This window comes from Coregonus clupeaformis, chromosome 15, assembly GCF_020615455.1.
Source record: "Coregonus clupeaformis isolate EN_2021a chromosome 15, ASM2061545v1, whole genome shotgun sequence".
Taxonomy (NCBI): domain Eukaryota; kingdom Metazoa; phylum Chordata; class Actinopteri; order Salmoniformes; family Salmonidae; genus Coregonus; species Coregonus clupeaformis.
In genome coordinates, this window is record NC_059206.1 from 54,922,036 (window position 1) to 54,947,491 (window position 25,456).

The window sequence follows — 25,456 nt, forward strand, 5'->3', positions numbered from 1 at the left end:
GGTTAGAATATGTATCTAGATCCTCTGTGGAGGGATTCAAGTTGTGGATTTAAAAGAAAACAATCATCAGCGTACAATGACACCTTTGTATTTAAGCCCTGGATTTCGAATCCCTTGATATTATTGTTGGATCTGATTTTAATAGCTAACATTTAGATGGCCATAATAAATAGATAGGGACCATTCTTGAAACACACAGGAAACTGTTGAGCGTGAAAAACCCAGCAGCATTGCAGGTCTTGACACAAACCGGTACGCCTGGCAACTACTACCATAGCCCATTGAAAGGCACTTTTATATTTTTTGTCTTGCCCATTTACCCTCTGAATGGCACACATCCACGTCTCAATTGTCTCAAGGCTTAAAAATCCTTCTTTAACCTGTCTCCTCCCCTTCATCTACACTTATTGAAGTGGATTTAACAAGTGACATCAATATGGGATCATAGCTTTCACCTGGTCAGTATATGTCATGGAAAGAGCAGGTGTTCATAATGTTTTGTACACTCAGTGTAGAGTCATACACACACATGCATGAACGCACACACACACCAAACACTTACCAAAAGATCAGATTTATGAAAATGAGGGGAAGTGAGTGAGTGAGTGATGTTTCCAGAGAACGAGGCCAAACCAGACTAGAGGTCTTCTCCAACTTCCTGTTGGCAGGAACATAATTCTGTTTCTCCACCTCATCATCTGTGTGTGTGTCTGTGTCTGTGTGCAAGAATGCGTGTGTGTGTGTGCAAGCATGCATGCGTGTGTGTCTGTGTGTGTGTCTATGCCTGTGCGTGTGTGCATGCGTGTGTGTGTGCGTGTATGTGCAAGCATACGTGCGTGTGTGTCTGTGTGTGTTCAAGCCTGCGTGCGTGTGTGTCTGTGTGAGCGTTTGTGTGTGTCCCTGTCTTCTTACCTCTGCCTCTTCCCCGGTCATCCCCTCTGTGGACTCCTCCTCCGGACCACCAGTCTTTGGCAGGTAGGCCATCTTCAGCCGCAGATACCCCTTCACCCTGGACTTGTGGCTGGAGACAGAAGAGAATATACCAAAATGGCAGTTAGTTGTGAGTTATTCAACAGAAACCAGAGAGTGGGAATGACAACACTTTTAGCTAACAATGATTACATTAAAGGTACTTTGAACCAAATACCATAATGACCTAAGCCTGTAGTTTCCATGATACCTAACTATGAGTCTCACATGGATTAACATGCAACCTGAAAAAGGACAGGTGGACATTGGTTCCCTACCGTGTGTGTGTGTGTGCAAGTTACTGTGTGTATGTGTGTGTGTCCCTGTCACCTTCGTCTGTAGTCTGGAACTGACCTTCGTGGCCATAGAAGGACATCTTTAAATGTGTACGGCCTCTCCATCGTAGGGTCCTCCATCTACAACAGAGAAACACATTGATTTGACATACATCAATAAATCAATCAAATGTATTTATATAGTCATTTTACATCAGCAGTTATCATAAAGTGCTTTACAGAAACTGGCTTAGACCCCATAAAGCAAGCAATGTTTGCTCTATTGTTGTCCATATGGTGAAGAATTTACATGAAAACGTAGCTTTTTGTTTTTTTAAGCCACACTGTCCATCACATAAACACATTGACATCAGACCTGGGTCAAACAAATGGCTTAGCTTGACCGGTACAATAGAATCAATGAAACAGTCATAAATGTGAAAAACCTGCCCACCCTACACACCGTTTATTAAGCTAGCCTAAATCAAGTGCACCTAAAATATTTGAGAGTATCTGACACATGTATTTCACCCCACATACCCAGGTCTGATTGGCATTCAGTACATGAAAACATAGCAAACACATTAGGCTATGTTGTAGCGAGTCATTTAGCTATAAAATAAAAAGTCACACACATTCATCACATCAAGTAAACCTTTGATAACCGTCCTGTAGCAGTGATTATGCAATGCTTTCCTGTTACATAGTTAACTAACAGCCTGTGGAAAAGTGAACTGACCGGAACTGACCGGTCAACTGCCCCAAGCAGACAGAACCACTGTCAGGCCTTTAGATTAGTTAACATGGGCGCATAGACCTCTGCCTAGCTACTAGCACTGAGTAAAGCCAGCCTGTGACTGCCCCAAGTTAAAATGGTAGCAGCAGGTTACTACCTAGCTCCTAGGCCTGAGTGAAGGCAGCCATCCCCTGACCGCCCCAAGCAGCCAAAGCCACTGTAAGGAGGCGGAGAGGAGTTGACATGGGATTATAAACCCCCCTAGCTACTAGCAATGACTGAAGCTGTGACTTCCCCAAGGAGCCAGAGCCACTACACTTTCAGGGCTTTCCGAGGAGAATCATCATGACTCATGAATACTTAAACAGAAAAGGCCACTGGAAGAAAACACGGAAAAAGACACAGTGAGTAAGACTACACTCACCCACCATGACTAAGCCCACCGAGTACAGACAGACAGGGGCAGTAATACATTAACAGACTGACTGCTATGATCAGGGTCATGTTCCGTCGGCACCAAACTGAGAAGAAAATGCTCAGAAAGAAAGTGAGACGGGGGATTTCTATCTGAACTTGTCCAATACGAAACACCCATTGGCGTGCACCTTTTCAGTTGGAAAACATTTTGAAACTAATGAACATGACCCAGGTCTGTGTGTCCATCCAGGAGAGCCACAGGGTTATAGCAGACTTAATCTCATGTTAATTCCTTCACCATAGGGACAAGAGTTGGTGGTGCCTAGTCATCAATAATTAACCTTACCACCTACGCTTATACTCTTTTAGTTTCACCACTTTAAAAGCTTAGAATCACTACACTACACTACCTTTCTGTGTAGTTAAGGGTCAAGTTATTTGACTGGCTTTATTGCTCAGCCACTCAATCAAGAGCCCAATATTTTTTGACAATTAATCATAAGCAGGACAAAAGATTTGACAAAGGGTCATTTAATCATACGCAGCACTTCACTCAGTAAACTGCATATTTTGTTCATACTAAGTAAAACGATTAACCAGTGGCGGCTGGTGAAAAATATTCTCGGTGGGGCTGTGCCATACTTTTTTTTTCCTGTAACCATCGCAATATATTTTAACACAAACTGCAGGACAGCAGTGCTCAGTGAAACATTCAGTAATTATTTAATGCCAATATTAAAAAGTTGAGGCATTCTTACACAAAAACATATTACACAAACCCAAGCCTTTCATTTGCATTTAAAGTGAACTTTTCCCCATTGGTAGTAAACAGGCAACGCAACAGGCATGCTGTCAGAACAGAGTGGAAAGTGGACAATAACATGAAATTATTATAAAGTTTATAGGAAATCTTACACTGTATAAAAGGATGTATAATATAGAAATGGATATCAAGTGGATGAACTCAAACCTTTGACTGGAAGAATAGCATACAGTATTTTATGATCATACTAAATGTGACTAATTGTTAATGTGCTCCAGAACTGCAACAATTAATTGATACAAAACAACATATATACAGTAATATTAGCAAAGACACTATTAAGACTTTCTAGAGTACCATATATAACTGGATTTTTTATGCTAAGGTCAACTATATACAAAGAAACATGCGGCCAGAGCTGCTCTGTGTGTGTGTGTCTGTCATCTTATTTGTACAGGAATTTTGCCCGTCTGTCCTTCTGAGTGGCAAACCTCTCAATGACCCTTTGATTAAAGTCAGGAATGTCCCTGACAAGTTTCTTCTCCATGGAGAGCATGGCCAGAGCGTTCAGGCGATCCTGTGTCATGCTGTTTCTCAGGAAGGTCTTGATCCTTTTCAGTGTAGAGAAGCACCTTTCTGACTCAGCAGTTGTCATGGGTGTGGTGATGAGGATCTTGAGGAGGCTGGCAGTCTCTGTGAAAGTGCTCTGAAGGTTGTTCTCCATGAAGAACTGGTACAGGGGCACTGCACCACTACAAGCCTTGAACTCACTGTTCTCATAGATGAGGGACAGTTCGGTTTTGAGCTTGGCCTTGTTCAACATGGGGTACGCCTCCACGGTTGTTTCAAGCGCTGTATCGGGGAACTTCACACTGTGTTGTGGGAACAACTCTCCGTGCAATAGTGTTGCGCTGATGAGGTGCTGGGTGAAGGAGAACCTCTCTTTGGCATGACTCAGGATGGTATCACATACCTGTAAAAGATACATCATCAGCTTTAATTTGCAATTAAGCTATTTTGATGCAAGTGATCCTGACTGACACATGCCTATGTCCAACTCAAGTATATGATTACCAAGGTGCTGATTGTTCAGGGTTTTGGCTACATACTACCAGGCCTGAAAAAAAGTTCTAGGGGGAAACACTGACAATTACATCACAACTTACCTCTATAGCCAACCTCTGTTGTTCTCCTGGTCCCAGCATCCTCCGTCGCTTGATGGGCTGTTGCTGCTCGTCAGATGCGCTGTCCCCACACAAAGAGGGAATTGAGGCCCTGGGTCCAAAAAAATAAAGTTTAATTTGATAACTTGCAATCAGACTTCTTAACTCACTGTAATTCCCCCCTCAACACACAACCAGTGACTAATATATATATATATATATATATATATATATATATATATATATATATATATATATATATATATATATATATAGACAGACAGACAGACAGACAGACAGACAGACAGATAGTGTGTATATACACACAAACTATGTCTAGTAACTGCTTTTAACCTGTGATGTACATAATTAACTGATGTTATTACGTTTTAAAGCCTTTTTCTATTACATTTGTGAGAGGGATGCAACATCATTTTGTTCTGCTGTGCACTTAGCAATAAAGTTAATCTTCAATAACAACTAGGCCTCTTCTAGAAATTGACCTGGTGGACACCTGAATAATTATTACAAACTGTGTAGTACTTTCCTGCATTATTATCAACGTCTGATTGTGTCTTCTCTTTCCTTTTAAAATACTAAAACAAATATAATTGTGACGGCTCTATGATAATCACTCACTTTGATGACCAGACACATTTAGGCTTTTAAACTGTTGTAAGTGAACTATTCATCTTTCTAACAACATCTTTATCAGCCAATAGTAAATATAGTTATTTACCTGATTGTTAGCATGCTGTCTGTGAACCTCTGGACAAGTGCTTTAATGAAGACAGGGTCGATGTTCCTCTTCTGCAGCTGGCTGAAAAGCATGTCCACATTTGGAATGATCTTGTGGAACAGTGCCAGGAAAAAACAGAAAGCCTCGTCTTCGAGCATCCTCACAAAGCCCCCCGCCTCTCTGACAGTCGGGGCATCAAAGTTCCCAGAGTCTCTGATGGTCTGGAAACACGTTAGGAGGTCATCCCTGTACTCGTACACAGTGTTTACAGCGCGACTGTGGAAGTTCCACCGTGTTGTAGAGGCTCTGGGGAGTCTATGCGCAACCACTTCGTCAAGCACGGTGGTTCGCTTGGGAGACCTGGAGAAGAAAGCAGAAAATCCTGCAAGGTCGGAAAAGAAAGTGCCGATCCTGGGGATGCGTGAAGTAGCCTGCTGCATGATGAGGTTCAGCTGATGTGCATAGCAGTGGACGTAGTGCGCATTTTCGCACACATCCACTATTTTACGCTGCACTCGCCGGTGGCTCCCCTCATCACACTTGCTCCGTCGTAAGCCTGGGCAATAAGTTTGGCCTTTTGTCCATGTGAGAGTATGGTGCTGAGCCTCTCCAGCAGCGCTGTAGCGATGGTGTCGGCGGTTGCGTTCTCGATCAAAATGAACTCAAAAACGCTCTTGGACGTTACTTTTAGCATCGATGTAGTGTATCACAAGCACCAACTGGCAGTGGGTGGAAACGTCAGTCGTCTCGTCAGCTTGAATGGCGATAAAATCAGCACTCTTTACTTCCTCCAGGATGTAATCCTTAAGCACTGACAGCATACAGTCCAACAGCTCGTTCTGTATCGTCTTTGACGTGCCCTTAAAAACGGTAGCTGTCTTCAGGTGCTCCTCCAGCACACTGTCGAGGGAGGCAACAAAATCCACTAAGCCCCGGAAAATGCCGGGGTTGTCCGAGGAGTCAGTCTCCTCGTGCCCACGCAAGGCCAACTCAAAAGCCCCACAGAACTTCACACAATCGATAATTTTGGATAGAATGTGCCTGTTTTTATCCACCTCCTCATTGTGTTTCCTCACCGCAATCCTGTGGCCGTCATCCAGCTGCGTAGCAATGTTCACCCTTCCTAATACAGCTAGCTTTACAGAGTTGTCCATGTGTGCCCTGGTGTTCTCATGTTTCTTTACCTTCTCTGACAGGTGCTTCATATCCCTCACTCCGGTACCTGTCCATGCTGAATCTGACCCTCGGTTTTAAAAAGCAAGCACGGAAAGCAAAATAAAGCATTAGCATCAGTGCACCCAGCTAGCCAAGCCTTCCTGGTGTACCAGCTACGGGAGAAGCCGCGCATATACTGCTTCCCTTTCTCGCTAGCCTGCTGTCTGATTGAGAGGTCAGGTTGATCTGGGCCCAGCTCTTTCACCCGAACTTTCTCTGACAAAGTTCTCCTCTCAAACGGATCTTGGAGGAGAGATTTCACCGAGTTAGGGTTGGGTCTTGGAGGAGTAACGCTTTGCGCTCGCCATTGTCGTCTAGTAAAAATGGCGCCACTGGAGCCCGGTCCTTATTTTATCAGGGGCGAGCTTGGGCGATAAAATAATCGCCCTCCTTGGATTCGATTTAAGATCGCTGATTGGCTACATTTTATGTCATACATTCATATCTTAAATTAGCAATTGGCTTAACTGCTACGTAGACCCGCCTCCTCGGGGCACTTTCTGTATCGCCCAGAGCTGACGAGGCGTTTGACAGGCAGAGGAAAGGTTGCGAATATGATTTTCTATCATATCTTACACATATTACTGTGTGCATTCCATATTTCAAACACACAAATATTGACATACTGATGTTTTTATTATTATTATTATTATTATTTTTATTTATTTTTTATTTTATTTTTTTAAATAATTTTATTTAAGGGGGCGGCGCCCTAGCGCCCTCTATCGGCCAGCCGCCACTGCGATTAACCTACTTACAACTTTTTTTTAACTACTTGTTTGTTATTGTTGCTCATATTTGACCTAGTGGCTTGCAACCATTGGGCAAGCACGGTTTCTTTTTCCATCAGCTCCAGGCCTGGGTATCCCTGCTCTCCTCAGACCCTGTACTGGCCCTGTTGTTTAAATTCCTACCGGGTTTCTTTCCACTCCACTAACAGGGGGCTAGTCTCTCTCTCTTTCTTTTCAGTGTTATTGCTACTTAATTAGCCTTCAACAACAGGTCGATGTGCCCCCACAACCTTCAGAGTTCACTAGGCAGAACAAACATGCAGATGAAAAACAGCTGAGCAATCTATAACCAAACACTTCAATGCATGTGTGCGCACACACAACAACACAGAAGCACAGATGTTAACAGACCGCGCACACACACACACACCACTCACCGGCAAATGATTGAGAGGCACATCGACCTGTCCCAGGAAATCATCTCTCGTCTGCAGAAGAAAAAGAGAAGAAGAATTGTCAGTCAAAATGGAGATGAATACTGTGGTAGCAACTGTGAAGAATACCAACTCAATTTTCAGTAGCAGGCCTTGAAGGGAAGGGAGAACCAACCACAACAATGAGGGGAATTATACTGCTTTGTACTACTGCTGCTGTCTGTAGCTGTGTGAGCCCAGCAATAGAGTCAGTGTGTTTTATTTATTTATTTATCCTTTATTTAGACAGGTTTTCACAGGTGTGGTGAGAAGCAGGTGCACTGGGAGGAGAGGTCAGAGGTGAGCCAACGGTTGTCACCGGAGTGGTAGGTCAGGTTGGTAGAGGTAGTACACCTTTTAGAGCGAGGGGGAAGAACCTATGACCCAGAGAAAGGAACAACAACCACCACCAGACGAGAGCGAGGGAGCAGAGTGAAAGGAGGAGAGGTGGCCAAGGGGTGTGCCAGTCAGATCAAGTAGTTAACCTCTAGTCATTTAAACCACCCCCATCATTAATGCCAAGAGGAAAAGGTCAGAGGTCAAAGGTGACCGTGATTTACAGGTCAGGGGATTAACAGGTACTGTAGTCACACCAGCCAGCCCAAGATTACCTGTCCGAGGTTGAAAAGCCCATTCTTGGATCGATCAGAGCCCAACAGAGCCTGTGTAGTGGGACACAACTGGTTTAGACAAACAGAGGGAGAAGCAGAGACCTAGTAGCTAAAGCAACAGGCTAAATGACCAAGTAGGAAGAAATTGGTTTGTCTGTGGATTTAGGGTCAGAAATTGCTTATTGTTTGTTTGTTTGCTGTCTCTTTGCTATGGATGTGTGTTAATAAAGACAACCAAGACTTCTTCTAGTAAAGTGTCATACTTTACTAGGATGCAGAGCCGCCGGAAAACGTATGGCGAGACAGCATTTGCCCCAGTACTTTTCAAATCTGCACTACACCACATTCAAAGCAGCAGCGCCGAACACGTTTACCAGACATATTCATTAGTTCACGAAAAATAAAATAAAAATTACAACGGAAAAGAAAGTAGGCATCTCTTATTGGACAAGTTGACATAGTACCTCCCCCAATTTCAGCCCTTTGCCTTTGTTTTGTCTAGTAAAACAACCCTCTCCCTGGGATTTCACACGGTAACCCCCCACGCTTGCTGTGACAGGTGGATTCACTTGTCAGTCACAGTGGTCTCCTAGCTACAGCCTACAGAGCCTCACCAACCACACCTCTCAACCACTATCTTTGGTTGCACCAGCACCTCGTTTGACTCTGCACCAATGCTCTGCATTTGGTTTCTTTCTTCACTCCCGTTCCTCTCCAGTCTGTGGAATCTGACTTTGTGGCTGTTATCTAGTGGAAACCCTCCTCTCCTGCCTGCCTGGTTGCCTGGTCCATGAGAGAGCGAACACAAATGTTCATGGGGAAAAAAAGTATGTGTTAATAAAAGCAGTTAATAAAAGCAGTTTAGTCATCCTCTAAAACTATCTAGAATGATCCAATCTATAGCTAGCTAACAAAACCACTAACGTTAGCTTTAGAGTAGCCTAACTAGAAAGCTAGCTAACATTAGCTAGCTAGGTTGATGCAATCATGCAGCCAGCAGCTAACGCTAATAATTTTGACTCACTGAATAAATGTGTTTGGCACAGAATAAAGAAGATGAAACGATCTGCTGCTGCTAGCCAAGGCAAATGATACTGAAATTCCTGAAAAGGTGAGTGAGACAGTTTTTGTTAGTCGCTGGTATATTATTTTATTTCCACTGCCGGTGATTATTCACAAATGTTTGTGGTGCAAATTTCACTGTCTTAAAAGTTTTTGTTTTTTAACTACAAATTCTGCCACAGAGCAGTCTATACAGATGGATGGCTGGCTAATGCAGAAAGAGAGAATTGAAGGATTCTAGCACCACCATAACCTGCACAAATACAGAGACAGGCAGCAATGGCGTCAGTCTTTTTCAACTAGCTAGTGCATAGTGACACCTACTGATATGAACTGGTAATGCAGGTTCGGTTAGAATAGAGTGCAATAGAATGAGCGACATTCAATAAAATCACTTCATCTGGTGGGCCTGATGGAGACCAGGACAACTATAAGGTTAGTGGTTCTTTGACTTACACAACTGTGTATAGTGTTAAATGTAACCCTGCCTTACATAAAACTTACAGAATGAATAATTGCAGAAGAGCATTGTAATCAGATTAACAAATAATAGCTTTTATGACATAAAATTACAAATATATATTTTTTTCAAAGTCCACTGCTTAAAGGGGAACTGCACCTGCTGATTTGGCCTCATTTTGGCTTGCTCCTCAAGAAATGCTGGTGGCCATGACAGAAGCCAAACGTGAGTTGGCTTGGGGATGTGGTTTGATGTGGATGTTTCTTGGGTGTGTCCTTGACACCACCAAGACACACCCATCTGTTAGAACCTTGCCCGCAGCTGTTTCCCCAGACTCAATCACAACAAACAAACCTCCTGCCGGTTGAGTTCAATAACTACAGGCAGATGTATGGTGAGATGTCGGAGGAAACTTTGAATAGGTCAGTAGCCTACAGAGTAATATAAGAAGAATACAATTGCTGAATTTATGTCAATATTCTAAACTACATTTTTTGATAACTGTCATATTTAGTAACAGATCCATGTAGAATAAACAACCCTTTAAACAATAAAATGAAAGCAGTGTTCTGCTAACATAAAAATGTGCACCTTTCACCTTTCATTGTCATTCCCAGCCGATACAGATACAAGAAGCTAGCGTTACTGGTGCAGACTTTGGGAACGACGAACTCCAACCACCGCATACTAGGGTGGGGCAGGGCATGCAAACCATAGTTTGCTGTGCATCCTGCTGGAAGCATGCATTGTCAAACCACAGCCAGAGGCATGGTCAATCCGTATAGGGCTTTTCAGTCTCAAACGGCCATAATCCTTTGATCCTTTGAATGTTGTTGGGGGCGATGAAACAATGGAGCCCCATTCAATGAAGGGAAGTGAATTGGGCAGAGGGGCAATTTTACGTGGAGCTTGGCAAAAGAGGGCATGAAAATTGTTGACATAATTGTAATCCAAACCTTATTTACTAATTGTGAAGCAATCAGGTCCCTAACGCCATTTTAGACAAGACTTTATGATCAAAATTATTCTATTTACACTTTGTAGTCAATTTTGACACTAGAATACATGGTTCTAACTCATATCGATGCCACATAGGCCGTTTTCAAAGGGATTAGTTTGTTTTTAGGGGCAATCGCAATTTAACATTGTGTGTGTGTGTATAGAGTGAAATGTATATTGCATAACCCTCTGCCCTGCTACACTAAACAAACGGTCACCCCTCCAATGTTTTGGTCAAAAGCTAAGGGATGGGTCTGCAGAAATGGCCACTCTGATTTATAGACAGGGCTATGGAAACAATGACTGACCATCCATGATATCAAAATGATAGTTTTAACCATGTTTTGAGGCTATACAGTGTTTGTTTATATTTACATTGTTTACAAACATTGCTGTAAAACAAGCTTATATTTTGAGTTCTAATGGGATAGGACAGTTGAACTAAGCTCAGTTATATTCTTCAATAATCAATGGGTATATGTCATTAATTTATAAGTCCAAAAATGAATGTAGCAACTAAGGATTCTAGCTTTAAGCCACTGGAAATCATTCTGTATCTAAAAAGCAATGATGGCCCTTTTTTAACTTGACGCAGAGCCAGTTGACACACTTGACTTTCCAGTGACATTTATCAAGAAATAACATACTGTAATTACAAGAACAGTAGCTGGGCAATTGATTGAGGCTCCCACTATGTGCCATTCAATGGTGAAAGGTTACAAATGAGTCACAAAGAGAGCCAGACCTGATTAAACAGCATGATCATTACACATGTGCACCTTAGGCTGGAAACAATAAAAGGCCACTCTAAAATGTGCAGTTTTGTCACACAACACAATGCCACAGATGTCTCAAGTTTTGAGGGAGCGTGCAATTGGAGCACCATGTGTTTTTCTTGGAAATAGTTACAGGAGAAGGAACCTTGAGAAACAGAACCACTGAGTGTGAACTGGGAATCTAAAACAGTGTACCCATCAGTAACTAATCAGTTTGCTTTTTCCAACGGATTAAACAATCCCTACTAATGCAATGTTTTGGTTAATTTACTGCTTTCGTAAAATACAGATTAAAGGATGCGTCTTAAAACAGCAAACAGTGTTTCAAAACCCCAAAAGGTCACTCCATACTTTGGCAGATAGGCTACATATAATGGACTACAGTAGAGCATGCCATCACCATGGATAGCACTTCCTAGATTCACTCACTAACTGGTCATGTGCGACACTAACACAGCTACAAGCCTGAGATATTATCAAACAGACGGTACATACATTTTTTTATTATTGATGCCTGAGCTGAGGCTCCCATGTTCTTGCCCACATAATGTGACTTTTAAGATATGGCTGATATGGCCAGGCTGGCCTTTGAGTGAAATATCTGCAGTCATCAGGGGGTCACAGCTGAGCATGCAGGGAGAGAAAGAGAGAGAGAAGGAGGGAGGGTAGAGAAGGGGAGGGAGTTGCTATGCCATATTACACGGGGGGGGTAAAGGTAGGGAAGATGAGTTGGATTCTGAGGGACCCACACCATCTGATACAAAGTGAGAAGGAGAATAGTATGACGGAAATACAGAGCAGAGAAGAGGTAGGGATGGCCTGCAGGTCAGTAGACAATCAGGGATCAAAGAGCAGGTTTCTCTGTCAGCCAGGTTAGGCTCGAGCCCCCAACCCCTAGCAATTTTTTTCAGCTGAGCCACAGGATATACAGTATATATGCCTAAACAGTGGAGCCTAACCTATACACTCGGAAAGACCCTGAGTGGGGTTCGGTTGAGTTACAATGCCATGCAACCCCCACCGAGGTGCATGAAAAAGCTCCCACAACAATCCATTCCCCAGCCCCCGGCCCTGCATGTTGACAAAGTAACATTGGAGACCCCCAGGCAAACATAGCCTCCCGCCATCCAGTCCACCAGCCAACCAGCCAAGCCTCTTTGTGAATGGCAACTGCACACTAGGGCTCTGAACTGGCCTGGGTTAATGCCGTAGCAAGGGCATAGGCTAACTATAGAAATATAAATACTTCCTGGCAAGGCAGCACTCAATATGGCCGCCGGCAACCTATCACAGAACGTTGATTTGAATGGGGATTTCTTTATTTTGGCAGTTACCTGTAGAATAGACGGAGCGGTATCGCTCGAGTTGCAACAAAATGAAATATAACGTTGCGGATAAAGTTTGGAATGACACAATTTCATGTGTACAACATCTAAAGCCCTGCATCACTATACTGAGAGCTTTGTCATTTTTGAAAGGATGTGTTTTTAGATTAGGTGTGCATTGCTACCCAAACTCCTTGCTCCGGCCAAACACTACAACGATTTCTAGAACGCAAACACATTCTAACAGTTCAGATTGGTCCCAGAAACCGATGGGTTGGCCCAGAGCCAGAAAAAAACATGGGTAAAGCAGTGTTTAGAAAATGTGTCATTGGCTTTGATACTCTGATTGGTTAGAGATGATCCAATCGCTGATGGCTTTGTTTTGTACAACACCCCTCATTTTGACGTCACCACAAACGACTTCAACAATGGCAGTCTCAAACTGAAGATCTCGTACAACGCTGTGTACTACTCCCTTCACAGAACAGCGCAAACTCAAGGCAAAAAGAAAAAGCCATATCTCAGACTGCCCATCTTAATATTTTCTTTATATTGGCCAGTCTGAGATATTACTTTTTCTTTGCAACTCTGCCTAGAAGGTCAGCATCCCGGAGTCGCCTCTTCACTGTTGACGTTGAGACTAGTGTTTTGCGGGTACTATTTAATGAAGCTGCCAGTTGAGGACCTGTGAGGCGTCTGTTTCTCAAACTAGACACTTTAATGTATTTGTCCTCTTGCTCAGTTGTGCACTGGGTCCTCCCACTCCTCTTTCTATTCTGGTTAGAGCCAGTTTGCGCTGTTCTGTGAAGCGAGTAGTACACAGCCTTGTACGAGATCTTCAGTTACTTGGCAATTTCTCGCATGGAACAGCCTTCATTTCTCAGAACAAGAATAGACTGACAAGTTTCAGAAGAAAGTTATTTGTTTTCTGGCCATTTTGAGCCTGTAATCGAACCCACAATTGCTGATGCTCCAGATACTCAACTAGTCTCAAGAAGGCCAGTTGTATTGCTTCTTTAATCAGCACAACAGTTTTCAGCTATGCTAACATAATTGCAAAAGGGTTTTCTAATGATCAATTAGCCTTTTAAAATTATTAACTTGGATTAGCAAACACAACGTGCCATTGGAACACAGGACTGATGGTTGCTGATAATGGGCCTCTGTACGCCGATGTAGACATTCCATTAAAAATCTGCTGTTTCCAGCTACAATAGCCATTTACAACATTAACAATGTCTACACTGTATTTCTGATCAATTTGATGTTATTTTAATGGACAAAAAAATTGCTTTTGTTCCGAAAACAAGGACATTTCTAAGTGACCCCAAACTTTGGAACGGTAGTGTGTAAGTTACTTTGTTGAGCTTAACAATCAATTGTAGATACTTTGGGATCCCATGACTTGAAAAGGATTTGTGCAACAAATGCTAAAATTATAGCATGTGGAAACAGTGCCAGGGAAACTAAACCAAAGCATGGATTGCCGTCATACCGTGACCATAGACTGCTTACAGGGTAAGGAAACCAATGTGGCATTTTGTAATTTGGGTGAACTATCCCTTTAATGGCTTGGCAGTCCTCTAGCATGTGAAGCCAGGAGAGATCAGTCACAGAGAAGCACTAGAAATCACAGTGAAACAATAAGCCCAGTCAAATCTAGTGGGGCGGGCTGGCTGGCTTAGCAGCACCATCTTAGCATGCCATGTACCCTCAACTGAAAGGAAAGCACCTCACACACTTATGATTTTGACATATAAACTGAAAGTTCATACAAAACATAGGCCAATGACCTGTTTGGTCATGATGCAATTCAATGTCAATATCATCATCCATTCTTGAAAGTGCCAATGCAGGCCCAATATTAATATAAAACATGCCAAAATAGCTGAGCTAGGGCCACAAGCCTCCCTTCCACTGCCACATGAGAAGGTTCTAGTCGGTACTAGGAATAGTCAGACACACTTTCTTAAAGGAACGATTCAACCATTTTGAATGTTATATAGTTTTTGTGCGTCTCTGAGCGATTCCCGGGGTCATTTCATGTTTTCATGTGCATGTAAGCTATTGCCGTTCAAGCAGGAAGAAATACAGCTGGTATGACAAGTTTTGCATCATATGATTATTACAGCTTTATCAAAAGACTCAAAGCTTTTATGAAATGATATCGATAGCTGGTTAAACTTCTTTAATAGTTATTTGGAGACGTAATGATATCTTAGATCTTAAATCACCAGAAGGGCAGCTGTTCCGAGGTAGCCACGCCGATCCATACCAACCCAAGCCAAAGGAGACATGCCGTTTTTAAAATCAACGACCAAGCTCGAAACTGATCTAAAAATAGCACAGCCTGTGCAGGCTGTAGGAGTGTGTGTTACTATTGCCTGAACGTAAAGACAATTCAGTGAGTGGGCTGGGCAACAAATGTTTGTATTGATCCCTAGTTTCCGAAGCGTCTCTCCTGTATATTTTCCACAGGTTTTCCTAGTGAATGTAGATAGGAGTATTACCAAAACCTAAGGACAATTCAGATTCAGCGAGTGAGTGAGTGGGCAACAAGTGTGAATTGTGTTAAGCGCTAGTTTCAGAACATTCTCTCCTGTCTGTTTTCCACAGATTTTCCTAGTGAATGAGAACCCATCGAAGTGTGTAAAAGTACACATGCCTGTGGTTGTGAAATGAAATGAAAGCCAGTGCGGTGGAGCCCAGCAGCACAGCAGCTCCTGGCCAGGCTGCCCTGGGACTAATTGAAATTCTCTCTTCACAGAATGCCCAGCCGCAAGGCCTTTTTCTCATCTGCCTTTAGACTAAATTAAATATTAACATGATTATCGTCTGTCTGGTGAGGCATAGCAGAAATAACTTACTATAAATAAACTATTAATAGAATGTTGACTGACTCTCCGGTGCATTGAAAACTCTCTGATATAATTAAGAATTTTGATCTCTAATTCAAATACAAACCAGACTATTTTCCCAATTGCCAAAAGACAATATGCTTCAAAGCTTGTGTACACTAGACTACTAGCGTATACAATAATTGTATTCCCAATAATCATTACCTGACCATTTCCCAGTCTTATATTCTGTACAGTGGGGACATCTCCACCCTGACATAAAGAAATCTTGAAGTAAGGCTGTCGTTTGGGGGCTTCTCTCCTGATTTTGAAAGTGCAGCCACCTTCAATGTCCATACTTTGACTGTCCATCTCCGAGGGGCTTCCTTCACTGCCCTGGGGCTCCCCAACATTCCCGGACATCTGGTGGTTACGAAGGGGCAGCCGCTGATGCGAAGTGCTTCTCTCCAGCCGGATCCTGGGGTAACGCACCACACGCTCTCCCTTGGAGCCGCTTGGGGTCATGACGTTCACGTTGTTGGCCTGCCTGGCTTGGGCCTGGTCCTGCTGCCCGGGCTGGAACACAAGCCTCTGAGTAGTGCTAGGATGACCTGGGTCCGAGTTCTGCTGCTGGACAGACCAGTGGCAGGGCCCACCTACCTGGCTGCCAGACCCATAGCCGATCCTGAACTGCTGGACTTCAGATTCGTCTGGGGAGTTCCTTGATAAGTGAAAGCGTCCTATGCTGATTCCAGGTGGGCCTCCTCCTCCTTTTCCATTAGACATAGCTGAGCTAGCCTGACCGTTTGAGCTGTTGTCTTGGGGCACAACGCAAAAAACCCTTCGCTTGAGTTGAGCAGGTTCTGTGGGTTGAGGGTGATTCTGATTCTGAGGCATGGCGGAGCTGGAGCTAGCTGAAGTATCTTGGCTGTAGCAAGGTGGTGAGCTAGCCGTGACTGGGACTGGAGCGTCTCTGCTGTAGTAGGGTGGTGGTGGTGGAAGAGTGTAGTGGTAGCTCCTTTCGGGCTCACTATAGGCAGGAGCGGGTTCTGGTGTGTAGCTGGGTGGTGGACCTGGAGGTGGCTCCTCAGCAGTCCCGGCGCCACCGGAGGATCGCTGGAGAGAGATCTGCATTGAGGAACTCTTGGTGGGCCGTGGCTCTGCCGGAGTCAGCTGGGGTATAAACATCGAGGAGCTTCGTTTGAGCGAGGAGTCTCCAGGACCAGCCAGAGGTCTCTCCGACAAGGGACGTTGCCCAAAGAAGATCTCTCTATCAGGCCGTTGCCGTGGCCCAGAGAAGGCACTCAAGGCAAGCAAGTCTCCTTCAGGACGCCAGGAGAAGGTAGGTGAGTCCCGGCTGCTCCAGCGCTGAGGCCGGTGACGCTGTTGTTGCTGCATGTGGAATGTCATGGAGACATCGTTGAGGTCCTGGGACGGCCTTTCCAGCTCCTCCATCTCTGGAGCTGTGTTGCTGCGGCCAGAGCCAAAGTACAGATGCAGCCTCTGAGACATTTTCACCTCCTGCTCCACGCTGTCTGTCTTGGTCTCTCAAGTCCCACTCTGACTGTCTCTGTGTCTGATCCGGTCGCCCACTTATCAGCTGGCTGATCCCCTTAATCGTCTTCTCCCCTCCCTCCTCTCTCTTTCACTCTCTCTGTCTCTCTCTTTCCCTCCCACAGTGAACAGCAGAGGTAGAGGAAAGAGGAACAAGCAGTGAGTCAGCGGCTCACACCACAAAACTCCAAGCTACAAACTCCAGGCAAAGGGGGAGTGAGAGAGAGAGAGAAAAGGGGGGAGAAAAAAAAAGAGTAATCTACCAAACTGTTACCACTGGAGAGTCGAGCAATAGTGACAGACAGCAGAAATAGCCTGAGTGACAAGCAGCATTCCAGGCATGATTGGATAAGGGCTCCCGGCGCTTCTGCTGAACCGAGGTGAGGGTAGGGTGGCCGTGGTAATGTGACACGGATGGCTCCCACCCTCCACCACGTTTGTGTGTGTGTCACCGCCCCCACCCCCAGCCTAAACAGAGCGAGGGGCGAAACAGCACCATACCTGGGTTCAAATAGTATTTGGGTTTTTTCAGCACTGCAGGCAGGCAGGCTCAATCAATTTACGCTCAAAGTATGTGAAAGGCAACAAATACTACTTGAACCCAGGTCTGAACAGCACTCTCTCTCCCAGCTGCTCCTTATCCATCAGGGGGCCGGAGTCTGGTGGGGGACGGACGGACGGACACACACAGTGCTGAGTCAGGCGGCACAGACTTGACGGGGCCATAAATCTATGGGAGTAGTGCTCAGCCCAGATCCCACATGCTGGGCTGGGGATGACATGTGTTTGTCCTAAAGTCCTCCCTTTAGGACAAACACAGTGGCCTAGAACAGTGGCTCCCAAACTGTGGGGCACGCAGGGTCCCCCTGCTGAGGGGGAACTCTGGGAACTCAGTCCGGCTTTCAACTTACTCTTGAAAGTTGTACACTGAACAAAAATATAAACGCAACATGTAAAGTGTTGGTCCCATGCTTCATGGGCTGAAATAAAAGATTCTCAAAAAAAATGTATATGCACAAAAAGCTTATTTCTCTCAAATGTTGTGCACAAATTGTTTACATCCCTGTTAGTGAGCATTTCTCCTTTGACAAGACAATCCATCCACCTGACAGGTGGGGTATATCAAGAAGCTGATTAAACAGCATGATCATTACACAGGTGAACCTTGTGCTGGGGACAATAAAAGGCCACTAAAATGTGCAGTTTTGTCAAACAACACAATGCCACAGATGTCTCAAGTTTTGAGGGAGCGTGCAATTGGCATGCTGACTACAGGAATGTCCACCAGAGCTGTTGCCAGAGAATTTAATGTTAATTTCTCTACCATAACCCGCCTCCAACGTTGTTTTAGAGAATTTGCCATTACGTCAAACTGGCCTCACAACCGCAGACCACGTGTAACCACACCAGCCCAGGACCTCCAGATCCGGCTTCTTCACCTGCAGTCACCTGGTCAGCTGATGAAACTGTGGGTTTGCACAACTGAAGAACCTCTGCACAAACTGTCAGAAACCGTCTCCTCACCAGGGTCTTGACCTGACTGTAGTTCGGTGTCGTAACCAACTTCAGTGGTTCAGCTTGTCCTAATATTTATATATTTCTTAATTCCATTCTTTTACTTTTAGATTTGTGTGTATTGTTGTGAATTGTTAGATACTACTGCACTGTTGGAGCTAGAAACCCAAGCATTTCGCTACACCCGCAATAACATCTGCTAAATATGTGTATGTGACCAATACAATTTGATTTGATTTGAAATGCTCACCTTCGATGGCCACTGGCACGCAGGAGAAGTGTGCTCTTCACGGACGAATCCCGGTTTCAACTGTACTGGGCAGATGGCAGACAGAGTGTATGGCGTCGTGTGAGCGAGGGTTTGCTGATGTCAACGTTGTGAACAGAGTGCCCCATGGTGGCGGTGAGGTTATGGTGTGGGCAGGCATAAGCTACGGACAATGAACACAATTGCATTTTATCGATGGCAATTCGAATGCACAGAGAAACCGTGATGAGACCATGAGGCCCATTGTCGTGCCATTCATCCGCCACCATAACCTCATGTTTCAGCATGATCATGCATGGCCCCATGTCGCATGGATCTGTACACAATTCCTGGAAGCTGAAAATATCCCAGTTCTTCCATGGCCCGCATACTCACCAGACATGTCACCCATTGAGCATGTTTTGGATGCTCTGAATCGACGCGTACGAATGCGTGTTCCAGTTCCCATGCTACAATCTACAGCCTGATCAACTCTATGCGAAGGAGAGGAGTCGCGCTGCATGAGGGAAATGGTGGTCACACCAGATACTTACTGGTTTTCTGATCCACGCCCCTACTTTTTTTTAAGGTATCTGTGACCAACAGATACATACAGTGGGGAGAACAATATTTGATACACTGCCAATTTTGCAGGTTTTCCTACTTACAAAGCATGCAGAACTTAATATTTGGTACAGAAACCTTTGTTTGCAATTACAGAGATCATACGTTTCCTGTAGGTCTTGACCAGTTTTGCACACACTGCAGCAGGGATTTTGGCCCACTCCTCCTTACAGACCTTCTCCAGATCCTTCAGGTTTCGGGGCTGTCGCTGGGCAATATGGACTTTCAGCTCCCTCCAAAGATTTTCTATTGGGTTCAGGTCTGGAGACTGGCTAGGCCACTCCAGGACCTTGAGATGCTTCTTACGGAGCCACTCCTTAGTTGCCCTGGCTGTGTGTTTCGGGTCGTTGTCATGCTGGAAGACCCAGCCACGAACCATCTTCAATGCTCTTACTGAGGGAAGGAGGTTTTTGGCCAAGATCTCGCGATACATGGCCCCATCCATCCTCCCTTCAATACGGTGCAGTCGTTCTGTCCCCTTTGCAGAAAAGCATCCCCAAAGAATGATGTTTCCACCTCCATGCTTCACGGTTGGGATGGTGTTCTTGGGGTTGTACTCATCCTTCTTCTTCCTCCAAACACGGCGAGTGGAGTTTAGACCAAAAAGCTCTATTTTTGTCTCATCAGACCACATGACCTTCTCCCATTCATCCTCTGGATCATCCAGATGGTGATTGGCAAACTTCAGACGGGCCTGGACATGCGCTGGCTTGAGCAGGGGGACCTTGCGTGCGCTGCAGGATTTTAATCCATGACGGCGTAGTGTGTTACTAATGGTTTTCTTTGAGACTGTGGTCCCAGCTCTCTTCAGGTCATTGACCAGGTCCTGCCGTGTAGTTCTGGGCTGATCCCTCACCTTCCTCATGATCATTGATGCCCCACGAGGTGAGATCTTGCATGAAGCCCCAGACCGAGGGTGATTGACCGTCATCTTGAACTTCTTCCATTTTCTAATAATTGCGCCAACAGTTGTTGCCTTCTCACCAAGCTTCTTGCCTATTGTCCTGTAGCCCATCCCAGCCTTGTGCAGGTCTACAATTTTATCCCTGATGTCCTTACACAGCTCTCTGGTCTTGGCCATTGTGGAGAGGTTGGAGTCTGTTTGATTGAGTGTGTGGACAGGTGTCTTTTATACAGGTAACGAGTTCAAACAGGTGCAGTTAATACAGGTAATGAGTGGAGAACAGGAGGGCTTCTTAAAGAAAAACTAATAGGTCTGTGAGAGCCGGAATTCTTACTGGTTGGTAGGTGATCGAATACTTATGTCATGCAATAAAATGCAAATGAATTACTTAAAAATCATACAATGTGATTTTCTTGATTTTTGTTTTAGATTCCGTCTCTCACAGTTGAAGTGTACCTATGATAAAAATTACAGACCTTTACATGCTTTGTAAGTAGGAAAACCTGCAAAATCGGCAGTGTATCAAATACTTGTTCTCCCCACTGTATCTGTATTCCCAGTCATGTGAAATCCATAGATTAGAGCCATATTAATTTATTTAAATTGACTGATTTCCTTATATGAACTGTAACTCAGTACAATCTTTGAAATGTTGTATTTATATATTTTCAAAATTGGGTAGTGCATCATCAGTTTTCCTCGTCATGTCAGTCATTGCATACCTTAGAGAGCTATTTATAACTTGTCAAAAATGTCCCGATGTCACGCCCTGTCTCTGGGGACTCTTTAATGTTGAGCCAGGGTGTTAGTTTCTAGGTTTAGTTTTCTAGGTTTCTGTTCTAGATCGTTGTTTTCTATGTTGGCCAGGGTGGTTCCCAAACAGAGGCAGCTGATTCTCGTTGTCTCTGATTGGGTACCATACTTAGGCAGCCTGTTTGGCACAGTTAATTGTGGGATCTTGATCTGTATAGGTTTGTGTTGGTGAACCTGTAGACTTCACGTATCGTTTTGTTGTTTTGTTGTTGTTGGTTAAAGTACTCATTAAAAGATGTACGCATATCACGCTGCGCCTTGGTCCGCTCATTACGACGATCGTGACACCCGATCAACTATCCCAAGTCAGCTTAATTTTCTTAGCTAGGTTTTGTTGCCCATAGATTTTGTTGTAATGTTTGAGTCACTCAAATATCACTTGAATACACATTAGACATGGCAAAATGTATAGAATTGCAAGAAAATTAGCTTTAAAACACAATAATTTCCTCTGCACCCCATGACAAAATATGTAGAATTGCAGGAAATAAGCTTTAAACCTGCAAATGTTGCTCTCCGCCAACAAGAGGGTGAAAGTAGTTTGTGTCATGAACAGTGCTTGTGCCCATAGAAACAGATGTGGCGAGCTGGGGTGGGGCGGGATGTTCCCCAACACTGGAAGGGGGGCCTGAGTGAAAAAGTTTGGGAACCCCTGGCCTAGAAGACCGGAAGTCTCTAAACTCGTCACCCTCGGCTTGAAGCCCAGTCAAACTAAAACAAACTCCTTCTGACTTGGGCACCAACCTACCCACCACATCCACAAGTTCAGCTACCACATAAACATACTGAAATACACTGCCAAGTTACTCAACCCCCACATTCCCAAATGTTGCTCCACCCTCGACCCCCAGTCAACCTTTAAGACAAACACCATGGTGGCCTTCTCTGTGGTGGGCAAGCCTGGTCCCCGATCTGTTTGTGCTGTATAGCCAACTACTATGGTCATAACACAAACACATTTGGGACCAGGCTAGGGATTGGCACCTACTGTAAATCAACCTCGTCCATAACAGCAGCCTGAGCTACAACCTAAACCCACTGTCAAGTGCTCAACCTCCAAACTAACAAACTGCCAGGTGGTTTTATTATGTGCTTGATTTCAGTGTCACTGGAGATAATAAGCAGCTGTGTTCCTTCCTGGTCCACAGTTAAAAAACAGAGCCAATATTTTAATCCTTAACCCATCACAGTCTAATCCCTGTCTAAACCCGGGGAGGTTCTACTAAACTATATGGAATCGTTTTAAGAAGGTCATACCAAGGATCATTTTGCTATTTGATTTTGATTTGAAGTAAAAAAAAAAAAATATATATATATATATAACATTTATATTTGGCCTTACTGCTATTATCCCATACAGACACATTGAATAACAGATTCACTACATGGAACAACAGATAGTCCCCCCAAAAATCAAAATGAAGTTTGTTCTGAAATGTCTCTCCTATATCTGAAAGATATAAGACAGATTATTTTTTATTTAATTATGTTAATTAGATTTCCGTGGGGGCGTAGACATCGACTTTAGGGGGTTTAATCCGTGCGTCAATCTAAGTAACATAATAGAAAAATCCCCATCAAAATCCGTCAGTTTAAGCTAGTTATCAGGTTTTTTGCATGGGCTGCATCTCAATCCACCACATCCGCCTATGTCGGCCTTCCACATCTACGGTGGAAGGTGGCCGAGCTACAGCGGTGTTTGTCAGACCATGAGACGTCCCGAAAATCGCTCTTCTCACGAAAACATCAGTTTTGCTCTATGACCCCCACAAGTGTCATAGGACTCATCTGAAGTCGGTAACGCTGATGTGCCAACTTCTGTCTGTAGGGTCCGAACCGTTTGAGCTAAATGATCCATGGTTTGACCATCTTAACAAAATGCCATATGTTAGCTCAGAGTCTTCCTCTCTCACAATCTGTGACATTATTTCTATGTTCCTTCCCCCAGAGTCTGATGCACCATAACATGATAGGCTCCTGTCATCGCTCTGTTCCGTTTGTTTCTCTGCTGAGAAGCTCTGTCATGTGTGTGCGTACGTGTGTGTGTGCCAGAATCTGACGGACACACTGGGAAGAAGGGAGACTACGTGGTTCAGCTGCTACTGTCGTAGCCAGCCAGCCATCAGAACAAAGCATCCACTATAGCTACAGTACGCTTCTCAAAGGCCACATTATCATAGGCTTTGTCCGTTCTCTCTCTGGCTGCTTCATCTAATCAAAGGTCCCCCCAATCCCCAACCTAAAAGCTTTAGGGCCACCCCACAATCTGACAATGATGGGCTGTACGTGAAAGCCAATTCAAAAGACAAAAGACAACACAATCTATGTTCTTTTGTGTCTGAGAGCTACCAGACACCTCAGGGGAACAGTCAGAGTGACCGTCTACACTCCTCCTCAGGCTTATGAGGGAAGAGAGGCTGGAGGCTGCCTTTGCCTTTCCCCTTACCCTGCTACAGAGAGGCTGTGCCAAGATCAGACAAGACAGCTCCTGCACTAGCAGCAGTCCTTTTCTTTCTGGTAACAGCTAACCTTTCCCAAAGGACTGAACATAGGCAGGCCTACCACAGCGTAACACACAATACATACAGACAACGCAGCACACCGTTCTCCTCAGCAGCAGCAGTACTGTCCCTGAACCTGTATGAACCTCACAGGATAGAATCTCCTTTCCTGATCCAACCGGCCAAAAACTAACCGGAACGCCACGTTGCTATCTGCCTGTCGCTGCTGCTTCTCTCCTCCGGCTCCTTGCATTGCACTGAACATCCAGTTCTTCAGTTATTGAATACAACCCATAAAGCATCATGTAATCTGAGTCAGAGAGAGCGCATATTGAGCATGTTTACATGCACAGTAATAATTGGATATTAAACTGATTATGGCAGTAGGCAGATTATGCAATAGTCATGTAAACACCATACTCTGTGTAAGAAGTAAGCATATGCCGGTTAAAGCAATCTTTCAAATTATTAGGACATGTAAACACCTTAATCGGTGTTCCAGCGGTGTATTTGATCTGCGCCTGTACTAGCACCAGCCGAGCGAGCCTCCATCTTTAGCGAAGGTGAAGTGAGTTCGGAACAACTGAATGTAAGTATCTTAGAAGTAGTTTTCACATACTTTATAATGCCTTCATAAGCACTACATAAATGTGTTAAAGTATCTATAACCATATGTCATGCTTTATAAAGGGTTCATAAATATGGCATAACTGTGTGACAATCACCAATGTCAAATGTGACATAACCCACTATGTCGAATATGATATAAACATGTGCTTTATAAAGGGTGACATGTTGGGTCGAAGGATTGGAATACACTGTAAAGTGAAGTCATGTTAGTCACATTACACCTAATCTCGTTCCCAGACACTTCCACCCAAATGTGTGGAAGGTCTAAATGTGTGGAAGGTCTGGTGGACCAACGTATCAAACTTGGCCTTCATTAGTTACGGTTAGGTTTAAAATACAATTTTAAGAAGGTCAATTGTGGAAATGGGCAGGGTTTAGCCATAATTATGTGTTAACTAGTGACGATGACAAATACTTTACTCCGCAAGGTCACTCCTATAGAATTCTATTGTCACTCCCACTAAGGCCAACTTTGAATGGTTAATATCCCAGGCTTGTACACTACCAGTCAAAAGCTGGGACACACCTCAAGGGTTTTTCTTTATTTTTACAATTTTTACATTGTAGAATAATAGTGAAGACATCAAAACTATGAAATAACACATGTGGAATCATGTAGTAACCAAAAGTGTTAAACAAATCAAAATATATTTTATATTTGAGATTCTTCAAATAGCCACCCTTTGCCTTGATGAAAGCTTTGCACACTCTTGGCATTCTCTCAACCAGCTTCATGAGGTAGTCACCTGGAATGAATTTCAATTAACAGGTGTGCCTTCCTAAAAGTTAATTTGTGGAATGTCTTTCTTTCTTAATGCGTTTCAGCCAATCAGTTGTGTTGTGACAAGGTGGGGGGGGTATAAGGCCAAGTCCATATTATGGCAAGAACAGCTCAAATAAGCAAAGAGAAACGACAGTCCATCATTACTTTAAGACATGAAGGTCAGTCAATACGGAACATTTCAAGAACTTTGAAAGTTTCTTTAAGTGCAGTCGCAAAAACCATGAAGCACTATGATGAAACTGGTTCTCATGAGGACCGCCACAGGAATAGAAGACCAAGAGTTACCTCTGCTGCAGAGGATACGTTCATTAGAGTTACCAGCCTCAGAAATTG

The 25,456-nt window shown here is 44.0% G+C and overlaps 1 protein-coding gene across 3 annotated transcripts in view; it reads right to left on the reverse strand.

Moving 5' to 3' along the window:
- Nucleotides 1-17,393, reverse strand: part of LOC121582732 (E3 ubiquitin-protein ligase NEDD4-like) — a 120,781-nt gene extending 103,388 nt beyond the window's left edge. The window contains exons 1-4 of one of the 3 annotated variants that reach the window (XM_041898791.1): nucleotides 15,777-17,393; nucleotides 7,446-7,496; nucleotides 1,324-1,385; nucleotides 913-1,021 (exon numbers count right to left, since the gene is read on the reverse strand). In XM_041898791.1, coding sequence (XP_041754725.1) covers nucleotides 913-1,021; nucleotides 1,324-1,385; nucleotides 7,446-7,496; nucleotides 15,777-17,063 — 1,509 coding nt within the window. In that variant the 5' untranslated portion in view covers nucleotides 17,064-17,393. Of the gene's footprint in view, nucleotides 1-912; nucleotides 1,022-1,299; nucleotides 1,386-7,445; nucleotides 7,497-15,776 lie in introns of all 3 variants that reach the window. The other 2 variants (XM_041898792.1, XM_041898793.2) reach the window with 2 other exon arrangements.
- Nucleotides 17,394-25,456: the final 8,063 nt, after the last annotated feature.